The sequence below is a fragment of the Homarus americanus genome, unplaced genomic scaffold, assembly GCF_018991925.1.
Source record: "Homarus americanus isolate GMGI-L3 unplaced genomic scaffold, GMGI_Hamer_2.0 scaffold26674, whole genome shotgun sequence".
Taxonomy (NCBI): Eukaryota; Metazoa; Arthropoda; class Malacostraca; order Decapoda; family Nephropidae; genus Homarus; species Homarus americanus.
Genome location: NW_024748576.1, coordinates 93,882 through 116,308, shown reverse-complemented (window position 1 = coordinate 116,308; position 22,427 = coordinate 93,882). Strand labels below are relative to the sequence as shown.

General features: G+C 45.3%; 1 protein-coding gene across 1 annotated transcript in view; it reads left to right on the top strand.

Annotated features, from left to right (window-relative positions):
* Nucleotides 1–20,457, top strand: part of LOC121880371 (DE-cadherin-like) — a 51,519-nt gene extending 31,062 nt beyond the window's left edge. Inside the window, exons 7-12 of the mRNA XM_042387525.1 lie at nt 4,365–4,459; nt 5,062–5,181; nt 13,299–13,442; nt 15,655–15,849; nt 16,480–16,676; nt 20,364–20,457. Coding sequence (XP_042243459.1) covers nt 4,365–4,459; nt 5,062–5,181; nt 13,299–13,442; nt 15,655–15,849; nt 16,480–16,676; nt 20,364–20,457 — 845 coding nt within the window. The remainder of the gene's footprint in view (nt 1–4,364; nt 4,460–5,061; nt 5,182–13,298; nt 13,443–15,654; nt 15,850–16,479; nt 16,677–20,363) is intronic.
* Nucleotides 20,458–22,427: the final 1,970 nt, after the last annotated feature.

Here is a 22,427-nt window from a genome sequence, read left to right as displayed (position 1 = left end):
ACAGCTAAGTTTACTTTGTGTATACGGATTAGGATTATAATTATAATGTATATTGTGGTAGGTAACACTTATTCCATGTGCTAATTGTAGGATTAGAGGTTCTTGTCTTTTTGTCCCTGGTGTTATTTCTCAGTTGTGGTTGATGTATTTTCATTTTCACCTTACTGTGTGTATAGTGTAAATATGTTTACTACTTAATATATCATAGTAGTTTCTTGTGTATTATGAATATGCCTTCCCCGTTTATCTCCCCTTGTGTTTTCATGTTGTGGAACATTATCATAATAGGGTGTGTCATAGGAGGGAAGATCAGCTAAAACTAATGGCCCATCACTTTTTTGGTAGATTTTAATGTATATAAACAGAAAATAATTTCAGTTTCAATATTTTGCAACCTTTTGCTAGGTAAATTTTAGCGTGAAATTTATCGAAAATCTAACGTACAGCTGCATTAGTGCATTACAATTAAATAGTGAACATTGCTTTCTGACTTCATTCTTTAACAACCCAACTAACAATATTTTTTCTGTTTCAGATTCTGATGCATTTATAAGTTGATAATATTTGCGATGGCTGCTTGTGTCAGGACGAGGAACCAAAAATCCAGCCATCTCAGTCACTATCTTGGGTCTGGGAGAGAGCTCCTGAAGTCGGAGTTGCCTACATTCAGAGATGCTTTGAGATACGGTGTTTTAATCAGGCAAATCAGTGAAAAGAACCAAAGAACTTACACAAACAAAGACATTGCCAGTGATATGACCAAAGCTGTCTTGGCACAGTACACTCTGGCTAATGCTCAGTTCAAACCTCCAGTCATAACAAGTCAGAAGAAGATTAGTGAGAGACTGCTAGCCAGTTGGGAAAAGGCAAGAGATATCTCTCTTGGGAGAGGAAAACTTGCAGTTAAGGACAGCTTTGCCAAGCAACTGGACCAGTTATTTGACATAATTACTTGCAAGTGCCCAATTGTTCTCTGTCCTGAGTTTGGATGCGATCGTGACTGTAAATCAGGGCCCACATCTCCTGTATTTGCAAGCGTGAACTGAAGATTCCTGTGATCGAACTGGCATTTGTCAAAGCACAGAGAGAGAAGACTGGCAGTATAGGGGCTCTCATGATTTCTAGCCAAGATATTCCGGACTCCAAGAGACAGGAGGCTGCCACAGAGAGACAGAAGAGGAGAAGAGTTGCTGAGGAAAAGAGACTTGAGAAGGCCCAGGGTGAGGTAAAAAAGGCCGATGATTGGAGTCAAGCTGATTCAGAGTTTAATGACTTCCCCATGGCTGATCCGAGTGCTGACCAGGAGAATGGTGACTTTGTCCCTAACCCAGAAAATAATAATCCCAAACTTTCCAGGCAAAAGATTCGAAATAGGAAAGATATCCCGAGCATAGCTCTGGCCAGCATGCGACACCACACTGGTCTCAGAGAAACTGCAGAGATAGCAACAGCTGCCTGGGTTGACGGTGGTTTGATAACACCTGATGATGTGCACCTGGTGATAGATCATAACAAAGTAAGGAGAGCTCAGGAGAAACTTGTCAGTAACCTAGAAGAGGAGTTTGATAAGGGGGATAAGAGAAAATGGAATCAATTGTTTGTTCTTTGATGGGAGAAGGGATGACACTAAAGTGTTCATGAAAGTTGGAGATTCTGACAAGTTGTTCCCTGCCATGGTGAAGGAGGAACACTACTCCTGCTGCAGTGAACCAGGAGGAAAGTATTTGTGGCATTTCACTCCAGAGAAAGATGACATCAGGAAACCAGCTGAGATAGTGGCAGATAACATTGTGAACTGGCTCAGAGAGAGGAACGTAGACCAGACCCTGCAGGCCATTGGAGGGGACAGCACCAACACGAACACAGGGTGGCAAGAGGGGGTCATACAGTGGATAGAGCGGAAGATTGGGAGGAAGCTGGTCTGGATTGTTTGTGACCTCCCACGCAACGAGTTGCCACTCAGACATCTGATCCAGAGGCTGGATGGCAAGACTCTTTCAAGCAACAGATGGTCGGTCACTCTTGGCAGATGCTGGACACCACTGAGTTAGAAATAAATCCGAGCTTTGAAAGAAAAATCACAGTTGGCCCTCCACTCGTTGAGCTTGCCTTACTGTCATTGACGACCTGAGTACTGACCAGTACTATATGGTTACATGATTTACAGTGCCATCAAAACTGGGGTCATGCCTGATAGACTTGCCTTACCTGCAGATGGGTCCAGTCTCACATTCTGGGCGGCTCACAACGGCTCTCAGGTTCTGCAGAATTTGGGTCCTTTCATCATAAACTGAAAGGGAACCAGCTTCACAACCTGAGACATTGTCCAATTCATCGTGAGTGTCTACTTGCCAAATTGGTTTCAACACCAAAGGTCAAGTCAATCCTCAGATCAATGTCAATCATCCCGAGGCAGTTCTGCAGACAATGCTCTGCAGTAAGGATGAGGAAGAAGAGTGCAGTCAAAAAGATCTTGGATATGAGACTTATGAGAGGATCTGGGCATGACGAATCAGTTGGTGAGACGATTCCTTCAGGGTCAGGAAGACTCCTGAAGTCAATCTAGGTGCCAAGACCCCACTGATCTCATAGATCTGGATAACATCCAGGCACAGTGAGCCCCCTCTTACCTGCAGCCTCACCAATGTTCAAGTCAGAGCTTTCTGACAACCCATGCATGTCCCTGCCTGGCCCTCGCACACCCAGAGTATAGAGCGTTGTGTACAGCAAGTGAGCGAGGCCAGCAGTCACGTGTACAGCCAGGAGAGGAGGGAAGGCTACATCCGAGCTCAGGTGGTCAGCAGGGAGGTGATGAGTAGAAACAGAAGCAAGAAAGACATGTTCTCTATGGTGTGCAGCAACACCGGGTCGTAGTAGTAAAACCGGTTTTTGTATTTGATGATTTTGTTTTCTAAAGGAATATTAAATTTAATAAATGTGTCAAGATCATTCGTTTCACTATTCTGGATCATTTTCATCCTAATAAATTAACCTGATACATTTACTTTACTTTAAATAAGCTATTTAGTGGTGTTGGTAAAAGGGTGGGAATACTGAATTTTCATAAGATTTCAAGTTAAAATTTACCTAGCAAAAAATGAAAACTTTTCAAATCTGAAGATATCACATGATTCTGCACATAGAACTACATCATTAATACCATGGGCCGATTTTTCAAACTCAAAAAAAAAAATTCGCCTCCGTATGACACACCCTATTATCATAACCCCTAGACATGTACTGTGTCTCCCATAACACAAGACTAATCCCAGGCATTGGGAATCTTGCTTATAGAGACAGATTAAAGCATCTTAATTTGCACTCCCTCGAGAGACGTAGAGTGAGAGGCGATATGATCGAGGTGTATAAATGGAAGTCATGGTTAAACAAAGGTGATATAACAAAGGTACTCAAACTATCCAACCGGGAGCAAACTCGCAGCAATAGTTTTAAATTAGACAAAATTTGATTTAGGCGCGAGATAGGTAAACACTAGTTTGGAAATAAAGTTGTGAACATCATCATTAGCCCGAACACGCTGGGTAGCTTCAAATATAAGTTGGACGGATGTATGGGCAATAGGAGTTGGGTGTAAACGGGACTTTTTATTTTTTTACCGGATTAGTTCACCAGTGAACAGGTCAAGGAGACACATCAGAGCCTGGGGACGAAAATATAATAATAATAATAATAAATAAAAGCAAAAAAAAAAAAAGATCCATGGTGAGAAACGATATACAGGGTATGTATGTTATGTTGACAAGGTAAGAGAATCAATTGAAACCCCGAAATTGTGCGTAAATGAGGCAGAAAGTCAGATCAGCAACCTGGGACTCGGTCACAATTTTTGTGATGCCATATGGCAGCAGGGTCTACCATTAGACAATATATTATGCTTCCAATATCTTCCCAGGTGGTCATACCTCCCTGTTTGATAACTGCCTACTGCTTACTACCTGTCCATTATGGGCTAATGGGCCCGCTGCAGATGCCTTCATTCTTATGTTGTTAGGCTTCAGTCTTAAAGTAATATGGTAGACTTAAGTAGCTTGGCTTAAGTGAGTGTAACAGTGGCAAAGTATATGATTGACTCAAGTAGCTTGGCTTAAGTGAGTGTAACAGTGGCAAAGTATATGATTGACTTAAGTAGCTTGGCTTAAGTGAGTGTAACAGTCTCAAAGTATATGATTGACTTAAGTAGCTTGCCTTAAGTGAGTGTAACAGTGGCAAAGTATATGATTGACTTAAGTAGCTTGGCTTAAGTGAGTGTAACAGTCTTAAAGTATATGATAGACTTAAGGCTCCATATGCCACCTCGTGATCTATAATACTTCTCTTCATCATTATCTTCTCTTGTGTTACAGACGACAACGTACATAAGCCGATGTTTCCGGAGTGTAACGCTTATGACGGCATACGTGTGAACGAGAATGTGACGGCCGGAACACCTGTGCTGCTGGTAGGTGACGGTTAATACATCCGTACTTCTGGTAAGGTGACGTAGGTGACGGTTAATACACCTGTACTTCTGGTGCGTGACGTAGGTGACGGTTAATACACCATTACTGCTGGTAGATGACGCTTGTACTAGTGGTAGGTGACGTAGGGGTAGAAGTAGGAAGGACAGTGAGAGGAGTGCAGTGGAGGAAGACGGATAGAGAGGGGAAGCTGAGAGAAGGTGTGGAAAGGGTAGAGACAGTGAGAAAGAGGGAGGAGAAAAGGAAAGAGGGACAGAGATTGGAAAAGAAGAAAAAAGGATAGGGTCGAGGATATTACGGACGGGAGGAGAAGAAAGGAGGAAGGATGAAGGGTATTTCAGAGGGAGAGAGAAGGAAGGGGGAAGGATGGAGGGTATTTCGGAAGGAGAGAAAAGGAAAGAGGAAGGATACGACGGAAGGAGGAAGAAGAAGGGAGGGAGGAAGGAGGGAAGGTATGACGGAAGGGATAGAGAAGGAGGGAGGATTAACAGAAGGGGGGAGAAGAAGGAAAGGATACGGAATATGAGGGAGAAAGTGTTTTGATTCTCTCCCCATAATTAGAGTTGTGTTCTCTCCTGTACAGGTGCGTGCGATCGACCAGGACTCAGGCCCAGAAGGTGTCATCAAGTACTCCCTCATCAATGACTTCGGCAGCTTCGCTATACACGCCTCCAACCAACACGGCCAGATCACTACAACCAGGGTGAGTGAGGGAGAGTTGGTAGTGAGGGAGGGAGGGTGGGTAAGGGAGAGTTGGTGGGAGGAGGAGGAGGGTGGGTAAGGAGAGTTGGAGAGTGAGGGGAGGGAGGTGGGTAAGGGAGAGGAAGAATGAGGAGGAAGGGTGATTGGGGAAGGGAGGGAAAAGGAGTGTAAGATGAGTGAGTAAGGGAGGGTGAGTTGGTGAGTGAGGGAGGGTGAGGTGGGATGGAGAGTGAAGGAAGGAGATAGGAAGGGGAGGAGATAGTGAGGGGAGATATGAAGGAGGGAGAAGGAGAGGGAAGGAGGGAAGGAGGGAGGAGGGAGAAGGTGAAAGATAAGTGATTGAGGGAGGGAGGAAGGGAAAAGGAGGGGAGAGAGGAAGGAGGTTGGGTGAGGGGGGTGAGAGTGAGGAAGGGGTGATTTGTGAGGACGGGGGCGAGGGGTGTGAGTTGGTGAGTGACGGGGAGCGAGGTGTGAGTTGGTGAGTGACGGGGCGAGGGTGTGAGTTGGTGAGTGACGGGGGGCGAGGGTGTGGATTTGGTGAGTGATGGGGCGAGGGTGTGAGTTGGTGAGTGACGGGAGCGAGGGTGTGGAGTTGGTGAGTGACGGGGGGCGAGGGGTGAGCTGGTGAGTGACGGGGGGCGAGGGGTGTGAGTTGGTGAGTGACGGGGGCGAGGGTGTGAGTTGGGTGAGCAACGGAAGGCGAGGGGGTGTGAGTTGGTGAGCAGAGGGTGTGAGTTGAGTGACGGGGAGCGAGGGGTGTGAGTTGGTGAGTGACGGGGGGCGAGGGGTGGAGTTAGTGAGTAACGGAAGGCGAGGGTGTGTGAGTTGTGAGGACGGAAGGAGAGTTGGTAAGGACGGAGGGCGAAGGAGAGAGAGAGAGAGAGAGAGAGAGAGAGAGAGAGAGAGAGAGAGAGAGAGAGAGAGAGAGAGAGAGAGAGAGAGGTCTTACATCAACAAACCAGCTATAAAAAAGCATTGATAAAATTAGGGCATTCTTTTGGGGCAACTTTACGTGATACAGAGAGACGAGGTAATGGAAGCTGTGAGCCGCCGCCTTCCACACTCTCCTCAACCTCTTCCCAACAACCTTCACCCAGGATCAGTACAGGGACTTAGCGAGAACCGTGAACGTATCTTAGTGGATGGCGCATTATGTACCCCTTCACTCCTTTACTCTAGGCTAGTTTTACCAAGAAACAAGGTAAATCACAGGCAGTTTTACCCCATGAGTTCACTGATTTGGTTCTTTAATGATAACACTTGGCTGAGTACTGTAGAATCTTTGATAGAAAGGACTTGCCAAATTATGCGGCTTTGGCCCGGGTGGAGAGAGACTGGATACAGTGCACGACCATCCCCCTTGCCACTCACACCTCTCCACAAAATTTCAACTCTGTCTTCAAAACTGTGGAAATACATAAGAAACACACACACACACACACACACACACACACACACACACACACACACACACACACACACGGTAAATGGATCACCTGAAGATTAGTCACCCCAGCTTATTCACCTGATGATTAAACGCCCTAATGCTACGGGTGGGGTGGGGGGTTAAGTTAGTTTAGTTATGTTATATTAGGCTAGATTAGATTATGTTAGGTTAGGTTTGGTGTGGTTAGGTTAGGGTAGGCTTAAGTTAAATTAGGTTAAGTCAGCTTAGGTTATGTTTGGTTAGATTCGATTTGTTATTAGGTTGTATTAGATTAGGTTAGATTAGGTTAGGTTAGATTAGGTTAGGTTAGGTTAGGTTATTTTATTTTAGGTTATGTTTGGTCAGGTTACTATAACGTGTTGCTCGGCAGTTCAGACCCAATAGCTGTCACGGTGTTGGCCTCTTTGAGGATGAGTAAGATTTGAGGTGGATTTACAAATGTGCTCAGAACCTGACAGCAATTTATTTTTACTCCAGCACAACTAAAGCAGGTAGTGTATCTGGCTTTACTGTGTCCTGGAGGAGTCAGACTATAGCGGCTCTTGATCAAGGTTAGGCTGTGAGGTTGGGGAGGACGAAGTAAGCTTAGGGAGGAAGGATTAGGAGGAAGGAGTAAGGGGAAAGGCTGGGGAGGAAGGAGGAAATTTGGGGAAGGAGGAAGAAGGCTGGGGAGGAATGCGTACAGTTAAGGATGGAGAGAAGAAGTTAGGGTAGTAAAAATGCTGAGGAAGAAGTTACGGAGGATGAAGTAGGTTAGGGTGGAAAGATGAAGGATGGGAAGGACTGAGTGAGGTAGGAGAGGATGAAGTAAGTTGAGAGACTCTTGGATTCTGGGGAGATAATGTGTATTATGTCAAGATTAGCTCCCCTCTCCATCTTATGTCACCTTACGATTAACCAAGATAACGTTAACCTAAACTAACTTAACCTAACGTAAATTAATCTAACTTACCTAATTTGACTTAATATGACCTAACCAAATCTAATATAACTTAACCCTAACCTAACCTAACATAACCAAACCTAACCTGACCTAAATTATCTTAATCTGACCTAACCTAACTAAACATAACAAAATCTAACAAAACCCCCCAAGTAGCATCAACGTGTTGACTCATCAAATGAAATAAACTAGATAGGTTACTCTTCATGAACTCCAACAGTGTTCTTAAAGCACTTGATTCATCTGGACTCCAAACTCATTGAAACCTTCGGGAACTCAATAAGCCTTTTTTAATACGTCAATATAATAATGTAGAGGAAGGATGGCTATTGTGTATTCGGGTCGCGACCTTCTGCTGGAGAACTTTAGACATTATTTAACATACAGTTTGCTAGAATAAGACCATTGATTTGTTAATTTATGTACAATTATGCACATGCTTGTACACTTGCTCTAAAAAGAATCTTTACGATTTTATGTTAGACAATATGATACAACAGACAAGTGTCTTTTATAACCCTACAAAGACAACAGGAGTTGCGGAGTTCATTTTGAAATTCATCGGAACCCTCCCTATAGATACTTTTTGAAGCGAGTACACACACCCACATTACTACTACTACTACTACTTTGCTGTCACTCAGAATCGAGTATGACGATCATCCAGCTATGATACATTGATATGAGTTATTAAGGATATCGCCTTCGTTGGTGAGCTCTGAGGATGACTCGAGAGGACGATACGGGATCGGAAGGGCCGTCCACAGATGTTGCACGTGTGGAGGGCTACATCTAGTGCATGAGGAGCGGCGGTAGCGTCTTTCTAACACTGGCACTTGTTTGCCTATGTGTGCAGTCGGGCTAAATATAAAGTATTGCCACCTTCTCACGTTGTGCTCCTCCAAGCCTTACGGTGTGGAGTGATCATATCCCAAGTGAGGGGGTCGATTTAGTAATTTTTCAGGTTTGTCTTAAGACTATCTTTAACCCTTTTCCGTTGTCCGCCATCGTTACGTTTGCCATTTGTTAGGTGATTGTAAAGTGGCTGCTCTTTGGCAGTCTACTGTCGTCCATGCGGGTAAAATGGTCAATTCAACGTAGTTGTTCATGGATCATGGTAGCCTCGATGGTCCTACGGTTGGCATCAGCAAGAATACTGGCATTTATTCTCTTGTCTTCCCAGCGAACTCGGAGGATGGAACGTAGACTACGTTGGTGAAAGTTTCAAGTGCAATGAGGTGTCTCCTGTATGTGGCCCATGTCTCGCTACCATACAGCAGGGTGGGGAGGAGCACTTCTCGGTACACGTGCAACTTTGTAGATAATTTCATCTTGAGATGCACATCTGATCCGATGCTGAATATCTTCATCGATGTTCGTGGTGGGAGACAAGTGGGAGCTAAGGTACTGGAAGTGGGTAACATTAGAGAGAGTAGTACTGCTAACCTGGATGGATTGTGTAGGTGTGGTTGAACAGAGGCAGGCTGAAAGAGAATACAAGTCTTATGTGCATTCACTTCAAAGTCGAAGTGTATATACGTATCTGTGTAGGTGTTCAGGATCTGCTGTAGGTCGCATTCAGTGTGAGCGACGAGAGTGAAGTCGTCTGCATGCTGTAGTTCAGTAATGGAAGCTGCCGACACCTTTGTTTCTGCTTGGAGTCGTCTTCTGTAGAAAAATCCCTTCCTACGGTACTGGATATCCACTCCGCCGGATAAATTGGCACTGGCATGAGTAAGGAAGGCAGCCAAAAAAAATGGAAGGGTTAGTGCCAGTACACATCCTTATTTAACCCCCGTTTGGATGGGGAAGAACTCAGACTGGGTGCCATTGTGTAGGACACTCCCGTTCATACCATCATCATTTTTTTTTTATGGGATTTGCCCACACGAGCACGGGTTCAATTACTCACAATGTCAATGAATTTTGATGGGCAACCAAATCGACTGGGGGGGGTGGGGGAGCCGCCAAAGGACTTCCCTGTTGGCCTAGTTGAGGTCAATGAAGGCCATGTACAAATCAGGACACTGTTCTCTGCACTTTTCCTATGTCTGGTGGGCAGAAAAAAGATCATGTCGGTGGTGCTATGTGATGGCCTAAAGCTATATTGAGATTCTGGGAGGAAGCTTTCCGTCTCAGGAAGAAGTCTGTTTATTAAGACTCTGGCGATCATCTTGCCAGTTATGGACAGCAGCAAGATCTTACTGTAGTTGTCACAGTCTGACTGGTCTCTCCTCCTTCTCCCATATATTTAGGAGAGAGTGAACATGGCTGGTAAGCAGAGGTCCTCCTGCTTTATACACCTCGGCTGGGTTTCCATCAGGCCCTGTGGCTTTGTTGATTTTCATCTGCTTAATGGCAGGAGCTACCTCATGCAGGGATGGAGGACAGCTGAGATGGGTGAGCTCTGGGTGCTGAGGAACCTGCTGGGTAGTCAGGACATCCACATCGGTGTTTCAGTTGAGCAGCGAATGGTAGTGCTCTGTCCAGTGCTGACGGATGCCTTCTTCGTCTTTACTTAGGGAGTAACTGTCAGATGAGCCGAGGGAGCCACGCCATAAGTAGTTGGGCCATAAAATGTTTTATCGGAATTGAACAATTCATGCATCTTGTGTTGATCTGCAATTTTTTTGCATTTCGCAAGCTATATTTTCCGCCATTCGTTCATTAGTTTGCGAAATTCTCGCTGGACCGCCGCTTTCTTTTCGTGGAAGGTTTGAGGTTTGGTCTGAGACTTAGGGTTGTTCTACCAGTCAGGGAGAGCAGAACGTTTTCTATTGACGAGTACTTCGATTTCCAGGTAGTTTTCATCAAACCAATCTTGGTGATTTCTTTCGACCTGGTCGAGGGTCTTGTTGTAGATTTTAGTGATGACAGCTTTGATGGCACCTCATTCGGCACTGGGATTTTGGTCGTTTGTTGTTGGGTAGTTTATTATCCCATCGTAGAGCTGCTCTCTAAAAGCATGTGCTACCACTGGATCCTCCAGTCGCTTGGTGTTGAAGCCTCTTCTTGAGGGTTGTTGCATTCGCCGTTTTGGGGCGACTTGAAGGGAGAGTTTGTCTCTGAGGAGCCAATGATCTGTGTCACAATGGTCTGAACCAGGTATGGCTTCGATGGTGAGGAAATCTCGGCAGTCTCTTTCTCTGATAATGATGTAGTCAATGAGATGCCGTATGTTGGATCATAGGTGATACCAAGAACCCTTGAACTTGTCGGCCTGCCTAAACGAGGTATTGGTGATAGTGAGGTTGTGTTCTACCACACTTGCTGATGAGGAGTAGGCCACTGGGATTACACTTACCTACTCCGTTTCTCCCTATGGTTCCCTGCCATATGTCTGGCACTGAAGACACCAAGAAGCACAACCTTATCTTCTCTGGGGATAGAAGTTAGCATTCTGTCAAGGTCAATGTAAAAGCCTTCCTTGATGCCATCCTCTGCATCTAGTGCTGGGGCGTTTGTACTGATGAAGAAAGCATGACGTGAGTGATTCATTGGGACTTGCAGCGTCTTGAGGCGCTCGTTGATCCCAACAGGCATTTCAGTTCGCCTAAGTAGCCAACGCCGTAAATAAGGTTCCTCTCCACAGCAGGCTTACCCTTCCAGAAGAAGGTATAGCTGGACCCCTGTTCTGTGAGTAGACCCTCGTCTGGGAACCGGGACTCACTAATGGCTGCTATGTCGATGTTATACTTAGACAGCTCTTTTGCCACAAGGAAGGTTTTTTTCAAGACGCTCATTTGTGCCAGTACCCAGAAGGGTTCTGGCATTCCTTGGAACGACCAAAAGAGGTTGTTTAGGTTGTTTTTAATTTTATCTGTGATTATAATTGTGTTTTCAACTGCATAAGGATAACGTTACTGGGTGTGGTTGCCCAACCAGGTTGGTTCTTTAGCCAGGCTATGTTTTGGGCACCTATTCTAGTCCCCTCCCTAGTTGAGGTGAGCAGAGTGGCTCCTGGTAAGGGCTGCTCAGTCCCACAGACAGGACCGAATTGCACTGCTGCCTAGATCCTAGTGCATAAACCAACATATTATCTGTGCTGTCCATGTGCAGAGTTGTGGCTAGAAACTCCCTCCAGTCATATCTGTGTATCCCCGTCGCCACTCGTCTGTCGCCATAGGACTTTTGGGGTAAAGGGGTTTTGATGATGATGAGCTGGATGATGGCTGCGTGTGAGTTGATTTATGTGGTGAGGCATGAGCGCAGGCTGCAGCCACACATCTTGGGTCTCCCTTTTCCTGATCCAGTTGTGCAATTAGTTGCAACGACTGGGGAGAGGGAGAGTTGCAATGGACTGCCGATAGCCCAGTTTGTTGGGTTTCGCCTTAGTAGCCTGTTCATCATGCATTGCCTTCATCCGCCGTTATTGTCGTTGGGTTCCCATGTTGGTCACCTCTTCTGCCTATACCGCCGCTGGGGCCTTATTGGAGCTCTGTATGCATGTCTGCTTATTACAGGGCTCCACCATAGATTTTTTGTTCGGGGTTTAGTCCCGTAGCCTTATACCTACCAAGGTTAATCCGCAAGGCAGAGGGGCAGAAGTTGGTAGGGGCCAGGACGTGTCCATATGCCAGTAGGCCTAAGTGCTGTCCCTCTGAGGCCTACTGCTGCTCTAAGATCCTTTACTGGTCTAGCGTGGTGCCGCGAGGCACCCAGTTACTGTGTGTTGCCACGAGGAAGCACAGGAGGAGTCTTTATGGTGAAGAGGCTGTGTACTGGCAGGGGAAGACTTATCTAAGTTGCTTCCCTGTTCACCACGAGAGCTAGCCAGCAGCGGTAGCTGAAAGTGAGAGAAAACAATCAGTGCTTACACCTTAACAATAACCTAATGCTGCCACAACAGACGCATCGCACTATCCTGTGCACACACACACGCACACACCAAAAACAAGAGAGGAGCAGGTTGGGTGTGAAAATGGGATGGCTTAGAGAAGAAGTGTTTGTGTTCATAAGATGTGGGAAAACTTTGCAGACATTATTGTGTGCTGTAGCGACCGTGAGACCCGGGAGTAGGTTGGGGAAGAAAAAGTGAGGCTGGGGGTGGAGGAAGACTGGAGAGGAAGGCGGAAGGCTAGGAAAGGAAGAGGAAATGCTGGGGAGGAAGGAGGAAGGCTGTGGAGGAAGGAGGAAGGCTGTGGAGGAAGGAGGAAGGCTGTGGAGGAAGGCGGAAGGCTGAGGGGGAAGGGGAAGGGGAAATGCTTGGGAGGAAGGAAGAAGGCTGCAGTGGACGGAGGAAGGTTAGGGAGTGAGAAGGGAGGCTGGGGAGGACTTAATGCGATTAGGGAAGACGGAAGGAAGAGGTTGAGGAAGTAATAAGGCTGAGGAAGAGGTTTGGGAGGCTATAAAAAGTTGGGGTGGGAGAAGAAGTAAGTTGGAGAGGAAAGAGGAAGGTTGGGGATAAAGACTGTAAGTGGGGAGGTAATCTGGGGAAAGATGAAACTATACCCTTATTGGCAATGAGTCGGTGAGCCCCATTAGTGTGAGTGTGTGTTTGTGTCATATGAAATTATTGTTTTATAACAATACTATCTCTCCTCCTCCTCCCCCCCTACTCTCGCCTCTTCCACTCCTTCTTCAACCTCCTTTTCTAATATCCCTTCTCCTTCTTTTCCTTCTCCTCCTCCCCTACCCTCTCCTCCTTCACCTTCTTCTCCTCCTCCTTCTCTATCCTCTCTTCCTTCACCTTCTTCTCCTCCTTCAACTCTTCCTCCTTCTCGTACAGCGCCTCGACCGTGATGGGGACGACAAAGAGTTCTTCCTGACGGTGATCGCGAGGGACGGGGCACTGGAGCCACTTCAGGACACCTGCACCTTCAGGGTGGTGGTGGAGGACGTCAACGATAACTCGCCTATCTTTGACCAGCAGGTGAGTCCATACCTCTGATTGTTGGGTTGGAGAAGCGGGGATACAGTCTAGAGCTCTCATTGGTTAATGTCAACAGCATCAACGCCTGCAATTGGTAAGTTGGAGACGCAGAAATACTTTGCACAACTGTGATTGGTGGTTTTGACAGATTTATTACCCAGCTTTATTCCTGTGATTTTTGAACTTGTACAATCATTAATTGAAATAAATTACCCACAAAAATATAGAATGAAACATTACTGAAAAAATACATAAGAATACTTTGATTTAATTTCCATTCGACAAAAAAAAATCTAGTACTTCGGGGTAGTCAAACTGGTCTCATATAAAAAAAAATCGGTCGGGACAATATATGAGGCTTCTTTCGTAACAACTGACCGTTTCTGACCTGAATATCTGGCCTGGTCTATATATATATTTTTTTTAGGGTGGTAGGGTAAGGGACAGGGTAGGGGGCAGGGTGGGCAGGAGCCAGGGAGTAGGGTGGGAAGTGGGTAGGTAGGTCTTTGGAGCCGATAGTCCCTGCCATAATCGGGAAGCTGGTGTTGCATAATATGACCACTGTCTTATAGGACTTTTGCCAAGGGATCATCATCATCATCATCATCATCATCATCATCATCATCATCATCATCATCATCATCATCATCATCATCGCTATTATTATTAATATTCTTACTATTATCAATTTCATTTTTATTACTATTATTACCATTAATATTACAACAGTATATTTAACCAGAGTTTCAAAATTGTAACATCAGTGTTGAGCTGAACAGTAGTGCCGTGAACAGGCGCCAGACCAACACATTAAGAATTGAATATTTTAACAGCAGGGAATTGGCTCTAGTGTACAGCAGACACCGAGAGCATGAGCTATTTTACACACCAAACACAGAGCGCTTTTAGCTATTTTACACACCAAACACAAAGTGCATGAGCTATTTTACACACCAAACACAGAGTGCATGAGCTATTTTACACACCAAACACAAAGTGCATGAGCTATTTTACACACCAAACACAGAGCGCATGAGCTATTTTACACACCAAACACAAAGTGCATGAGCTATTTTACACACCAAACACAGAGCTATTTTAAAACACAGAGCGCATGAGCTATTTTACACACCAAACACAAAGTGCATGAGCTATTTTACACACCAAACACAGAGCGCATGAGCTATTTTACACACCAAACACAAAGTGCATGAGCTATTTTACACACCAAACACAGAGTGCATGAGCTAATTCACAAATCAAACACAGAGCGCATGAGCTATTCTACACACTAAACACAGAGCGCATGAGCTATTTAACACACCAAACACAGAGTGCATGAGCTATTTTACACAACAAACACACAGCGCATGAGATATTTTATATAGCAGATATACTGTAGACTATATTGACTCTGCAAAAAGAGTGTATGAGTTCTAGTGCACAACAAACATAAAGTACAAAAGCTCTAGACCTAGAGCACAGCAGACATAGAGTTCATGGTTGGTGTGCCTTCATGCACCTTTAGAAATGTAAACATTCTAATTTTACCTGAAGATGGAATACAAAAATAAAATACACCGTATTTTCAGTACTAAAACTTGCATCATCTCAAGATTAGGGCCAGCTTGTTTCACCTGATGATTACAAACTCTAATGCTAACCTAACCTAACCTAACCCCCAGGTAACGTTTGGGTGTTTAATAATCAGATGATATAAGCTGGGGGGCTAATCTTCAGGTGAACTCTAAACTTAACATCAAACTACTCAGTAAGTACTAATGGATCCTATAGGCCTGACGACCCATCGAGTCAGCGGGGATGCGGGCGGTATACAAGGCGGCAGTCTGACCCGACACTGTACTTGACTATCTTCCCATACTCAACTGTAAAATTGTCTCAATTCACAACAGGGTAAATTTGGGGTGCCCCGGGTGGAAGTAGAATGACGTCAGCTGGATAATGGGTTCCTTAATCATTTATTAATAAATATGCGTTTTCTACATCCCATATAAAGCTCCATTATAAATATTTGATTTGTTTATAACCATTATAAACATCTATAAACTTCACAATCATTATAAACATTTATTAACTTCACAATTATTAATATTCATCAACATAGTACACACTTCATCCACATTCATAATTCCAAAACATATATAAACATTTACCAGCTTAACTAATTAACTAACATGTTTTATACGTGTAGCGGTACGAGCAAAGCCTAGCCACTGACCACAGCCCAGCCACACCAATACTCAGGGTCACGGCCTCTGACCTCGACTCCGGAAGTAATGGTCAGGTCACATATCATCTGGAGGGTCACCGTGATCACCTCCAATACTTCGCTGTCGAACCAATCACTGGGGTTATCACTCTCAAGAGAACATTGGATGAAGCTGTGGTAAGTTGGAAGGTTCTTAGTGCCCCTTGTTCTGTTGGACTCTGGTTCCATTGGGCCCTATTCCTAATAGGTCTTAGTTCTATCGAGCCCCTATTCTAATAGGTCTTAGATATATCGGGTCCCAGTTCTAATAGGCCTTGGTTTTATAGGGACCCACATCTAATAGGTCTTAGTTCTATCTGGCCCCAGTTCCAATAAGTCTTAGTTCTATAGGGCCCCATTTCTAATAGGTCTTAGTTTCATCGGGCCCAGTTCTAATAGGTCTTAGTTCTATTGGCTCCAGTTCTAATAAGTCTTAGTTCTATCGGGCCCCAGTTCTAATAGGCCTTAGTTCTATCGGGCTCCAGTTCTATGGTCTTCGTTCTATTGGGTCCCAGTCCTAATAGGTCTTAGTTCTATTAGGTTTTAGTTCTATAGGGCCCTACATCTAATAGTTCTAGTCTTTCTGTTAAATTTGATTATGATTATTCTAATTTTGGAGTTCTAAATATATGAGTCTTAATTCTATTGGACTTTGAGTCTTGGGACCCTGAATTCCAACAAGTTATTTAATTTTTTAAGAGTTAAAATGGAGGTGACATTGGTCTGAGACTTTACCGTAACTCTCTCTCTCTCTCTCTCTCTCACCAGACACGGGAGAAAACGGTAGAGATGCGCGTGAGAGCGGTGGACAGCGGTAACCCTGCGTTATGGTCGACTGCACCTGTTACCATTAAGCTAGTGTCTTCAGGTGAGCTGCCGCCCTCCGTGGTAAAGCAGGAGCCTCTACGACCAGCCATACTGGAGAACACCACCGAGAACACAGAGGTCGCTATCCTGTGTGCTAGGTGAGTGTGTGTGTGTGTGTGTGTGTGTGTGTGTGTGTGTGTGTGTGTGTCTGTGTGTGTGTGTGTGTGTGTGTGTCTGTCTATGTCTGTGTGTGTGTGTGTGTGTTAACATCATACTTAAAGGGTTAAGTTATCATACTCAAGAAGTTAAGCCATCATACTCAAGAAGTTAAGTCGTCATACTCAACAAGTTAAGTCATCATACTCAAGAAGTTAAGTCATCATACTCAAGAAGTTAAGCCATCATACTCAAGAAGTTAAGCCATCATACTCAAGAAGTTAACTCATCATACTCAAGAAGTTTAGTCATCATACTCAAGAAGTTAAGCAATCATACTCAAGAAGTTAACTCATCATACTCAAGAAGTTTAGTCATCATACTCAAGAAGTTAAATCATCATACTCAAGAAGTTAAGTCATCATACTCAAGAAGTTAAGTCATCATACTCAAGAAGTTAAGTCATCATACTCAAGAAGTTAAGTCATCATACTCAACAAGTTAAGTCATCATACTCAACAAGTTAAGTCATCATACTCAAGAAGTTAAGCCATCATACTCAAGAAGTTAAGTCATCATACTCAAGAAGTTAAGTCATCATACTCAAGAAGTTAAGCCAGCATACTCAAGAAGTTAAGTCATCATACTCAAGAAGTTAAGTCATCATACTCAAGAAATTCTCATACTCAGGAGGTGACGAAGGAAGGGTAACTGAGGAAGGGTAACTGAGGAAGGGTAACTGAGGGAGGGTAACTAAGGAAGGGTAATGAGGGAGGTAACTAAGGAAGGGTAACTAAGGAAAGGTAATTGAGGAAGGGTAACTGAGGGTATACTGAGGGAGGTAACTAAGGAAGGGTAACTAAGGAAAGGTAATTGAGGAAGGGTAACTGGGGGAGAGTATACTGAGGGAGGTAAGCAGAGGAAGGGTAACTGAGGAAGGGTAACTGAGGAAGGGTAACTGAAGAAGGGTAACTGAGGGAGGATAAACTGAGGAAGGGTAAACTGAGGAAGGTGAGGAAGGGTAACTAAGGGAGGGCAGGGTTAGCTGAGAAGGGAACTGAGAGAGGATGACTGAGGGACGAAGGGAGGGTAGGGCATGGCAGAGGTCTCTCTATCAAACCCAATAGTGCGTGGAAATGGTGTCACATAACTCGATAAGTGAAGGAGAGAGGTGGAGGAATATTTGATATATTTCTATGATTCAACCTCCTGCCACAACCTACTGCCACCTCCTGCCACCTCCTACCACCTCCTTCACCACTTCCTGCAACCTCCTTCACCACTTCCTAACACCATCTTCTACCACCTTCTTCCACCACCTCCTTCCACCACATCCTACCACCTTCTTCCACCACCTCCTTTCACTACCTCCTGCTACCTTCTACCACCATCTTCCACCACCTCCTGCCACCTACTGTCACCTCCTGCCACCATATCCTCCACCACCTCCTACCACCTCCTGCCACCATCTCCTTCCACCACCTCCTCCTGCCACCACCTCCTACCTTCTTCCACCACCTTCTTCCACCACCTCCTTCCACCACCTCCTACCTCCTCCTGCCACCACCTCCTGCCACCTCCTACCTCCTGCCACCATTCCTTCCCACCTCCTACCTTCCCACCACCTCCTTCCACCACCTCCTCCCCTCCTCTCCTCTGCCACCTCCTGCCACCTCCTACCACCTCCTGCCACCATATCCTTCCCCACCTCCTACCACCTTCTTCCCACCACCTCCTTCCACCACCTCCCTACCTCCTCCTGCCACCACCTCCTACCTCCTGCCACCATATCTTCCACCTCCTCCTACCACCCTTCCCACCACCTCCTGCCACCTCCTACACCTCCTGCCACCATATCCTTCCACCACCTCCTACCACCTTCTTCCACCACCTCCTTCACCACCTCCTACCTCCTCCTGCCACACCTCCTACCACCTCCTGCCCACCATATCCTTCCACCTCCTACACCTCCTGCCACCATATCCTTCCCTCCTACCACCTCCTGCCACCATATCCTTCCCACCACCTCCCTACCACCTTCTTCCACCACCTCCTTCCACCACCTCCCTACCTCCTCCTGCCACCACCTCCTGCCACCTCCTACCACCTCCTGCCACCATATCCTTCCCACCACCTCCTACCTTCTTCCACCACCTCCTTCCCACCTCCTACCTCCTCCTGCCACCACCTCCCTACCACCTCCTGCCACCATATCCTTCCACCTCCTCCTACCACCTTCTTCCCACACCTCCTACCTCCTACCTCCCCACCATATCCTTCACCACCTCCTACCAACTTCTTCCACCACCTCCTTCACCACCTCCCTACCTCCTCCTACCACCACCTCCTGCCACCTCCCCCACCTCCTGCCACCATATCCTTCCACCACCTCCTACCACCTTCTTCCACCTTCCACCACCTCCTACCTCCTCCTGCCACCACCTCCTACCACCTCCTGCCACCATATCCTTCCACCTCCCCCTCCTACCACCTTCTTCCCACCTCCTGCCACCTCCTACCACCTCCTGCCACTCCACCATCCTTCCACCACCTCCTACCACCTTCTTCCACCACCTCCTTCCCACCACCTCCTACCTCCTCCAGCCACCACCTCCTGCCACCTCCTACCACCTCCTGCTACCATATCCTTCCACCACCTCCTGCCACCTTCTGCCATTACCTCCTTCCACCACCTCCCTACCCCCTCCTACCACCTCCTGCCACCACCTCCTTCCCACCCCTCCTACCACCTCCTGCCACCATATCCTTCCACCACCTCCTGCCATCTTCTGCCACCATCTCCTTCCCACCCCCCTCCCACCACCTCCTGCCATCTCCTACCACCTCCTGCCACCATCTCCTGCCACCACCTCCTACCACCTCCTGCCACCACCTCCTACCACCACCTCCTTCCACCACCTCCTGCCTCCTTCTGCCACCATCTCCTTTCACCACCTCCTGCCCTACTTCTGCTACCACCTTCTGCCACCTTCTGCCACCACCTCTTACCACCTCCCGTCACCACCTCCTTCCATCACCTCCTACAACCTCCTACCACCTCCTGCCACCACCTCCTTCCACCACCTCTTACCGCCATCTCCTGCCACCTTCTGACCCCACCTCCTTCCACCACTTCCTGCCACCCTTCTGCCACTCCTCCTGCCACCCTTTCCTTCCACCACTTCCTGCCACCACCTCCTTCCACCACCTCCTGCCACCATCTCCTTCCTTCTGCCACCTTCTGCCACCACGTCCTTCCACCACCTGCTGCCACCTCCTACCACCTCCTGCCACCATATCCTTCCACCACCACCACCACCTTCTGCCACCACCTCCTACCACCTCCTGCCACCATCTCCTTCCCACCTCCTGCCACCTCCTACCATCTCTTGCCACCACCTCCTTCCACCACCTCCTGCCACCTTCTGCCACCATTTCCTTCCACCACTTCCTACCATTCAAATGCTTTTGGCCCCAGCTGGACTCTGGCGCCGGGAGAGCAGGAAGCTGAATAGTTGATGTCGGAGAGTGAAGAGGAGTGTGTCCTCTCACTTCTTCTCCACCTCCCTCCCCCTCCCCCTCCTCCTCCTCCTCCTCCTTACCTCCACAACATCGATAATTCCTCCTCCTCCTCCGCCTGTTCCTTACCTCCACAACATCGCTAATACCTCCATTGTCTTCCTCCACAGGTCAAACCTTCCTGACCTTACCAACGTGTACTTCACTCTCCCCAACGGCAAAACCAGAGACTCTAACTCCGATGGCACCTTTGCGATCAGGTAAACATGGCCGCCATTACTGTTTGTGTTTACTGTAGTTGTGACACCTTTGACTTTATCCTTTTAATTAAATTTAAATGTATATCGGATTTTTTGTCTCTCGGTTCCTTCAGCTTTGGTAATAATGATAATGACAATGATATTATTTAACTAATAATATTATTCTATTAAATTAGTGATAATAATGGCAATAACATTAGTCCTATTATTACTACTACTACTACTACTAATAATAATAATAATAATAATAGTAATAATAGTAATAATAATAATAATAATAATAATAATAATAATATTAAAAAATATAATAATAATAATAATAATAATAATAATAATAATAATAATAATAATAATAATAATAATAATAATAATAATAATAATAATAATAATATAATAATAATAATAATTATTATTTCATGTATGGATATGTTGGGCTCAAAAACCGAAAGGCGACCACAATGCTTTGTGGTTGTTTGGAAAATAACCAGAAGCGAGATTTTGCTTTGGGTTAGTTTGGATTGGGTTAGTTGGAGTTAGGTTGGTATTAGGGGTTAGGTTAGGTTAGGTTAGTTTTGATTGGGTTAGGTTAAGGTAAAATCCAAACATAAAATTTCGCATTTGTTTACTTGAAAACAACCACAATAAACAACAGATATATTAAGGAAATATTAACATTGGCATACTCTCTCTCTCTCTCTCTCTCTCTCTCTCTCTCTCTCTCTCTCTCTCTCTCTCTCTCTCTCATTGTAGGTTCACGTTCCCGTCTCCCATATTTACTCGCAACCTGTAAACTTTATACACTATGGATTCTATCAACTTCTCAGGAGAATCCAATTTCACGGGATTTCTCGGCAAAAATGGACTTGGACTATTACTTTCCATATTAACTACTTGGTGAAAGTTTGTGTCCCTCCCCGTGTTTGTTCAGCAATGACTGTATGTTAAAGAAAACGTTTTTATCTTATTAATGAATATGAGAAACTGAAGTAAATGGTAACTTGTTATGGATTATAGAGAATATTGGTATTTCAGCAGAGAGAGAGAGAGAGAGATTATTATTGTCCATGATAATTCCCATATACTTAGCATAAAATTTTAAGCAAATCTTAAACGATTTGTTGATAATAATTTCAAGAAGGAGTAACAAAAAAAAATAATCTTTTCACCAATATTCTCAGAGTAAGTTTAACACACACACACACACACACAACTTAAGAACATGAGAACATAAGAATGAAGGAAACTGCATGGCTATTGGTCCATTCTGGGCAGTCCGATTTACACCCAACCCCTATCGCTCATATATCCATCCAACCTATGTTTGAAGCTATACAGCGTATTCGAGTTAATGATGATGTTTGGTAACTTGTTCCATTCATCCACTACTCTATTTCCAAACTAATGTTTACCTATCTATCGCCTAAATCTAATTTTTTCTTATTTAAAACCATTGTTACGAGTTCGCTCATGGTTGGATAGTTTGAGTACTTTTGTATATTACCTTTGTTCAGCCCTGCCTTCCATTTATACATCTCAATCATATCGCCCCTCACTCTACGTCTCGAGGGTGCAGATTAAAATGCTTTGACCTGTCTCTGTACTCAAGGTTCCTAATGCCCGGGATTAGTCTTGTCATTGTCCTCTCAGTTCTTTCTAGGTATTCTATATCCATTCTGTAGTACGGTGACCAGAACTGAACTGCGTAATCCAAGTGAGGTCTCACAGGCGCAAGCATTACCTAGCTAGTCTTGTAACTAACACTCCTTTGTATGAACCCAAGTACTTTATTAGCAAGGCAAAATACATTGTTTACTAGGTTTAATATCCCTACTTATCATTACTCCTAAATCTTTCTCACAGTCTGATTTCTTTATAACATCGTTGTTTATCTGGTAACTGGTTTCTCTGTTTACATCTCCTAGATTAAGTACTTTACATTTGTCCACATTGAATTTCATCTGCCATTTTTTAGAC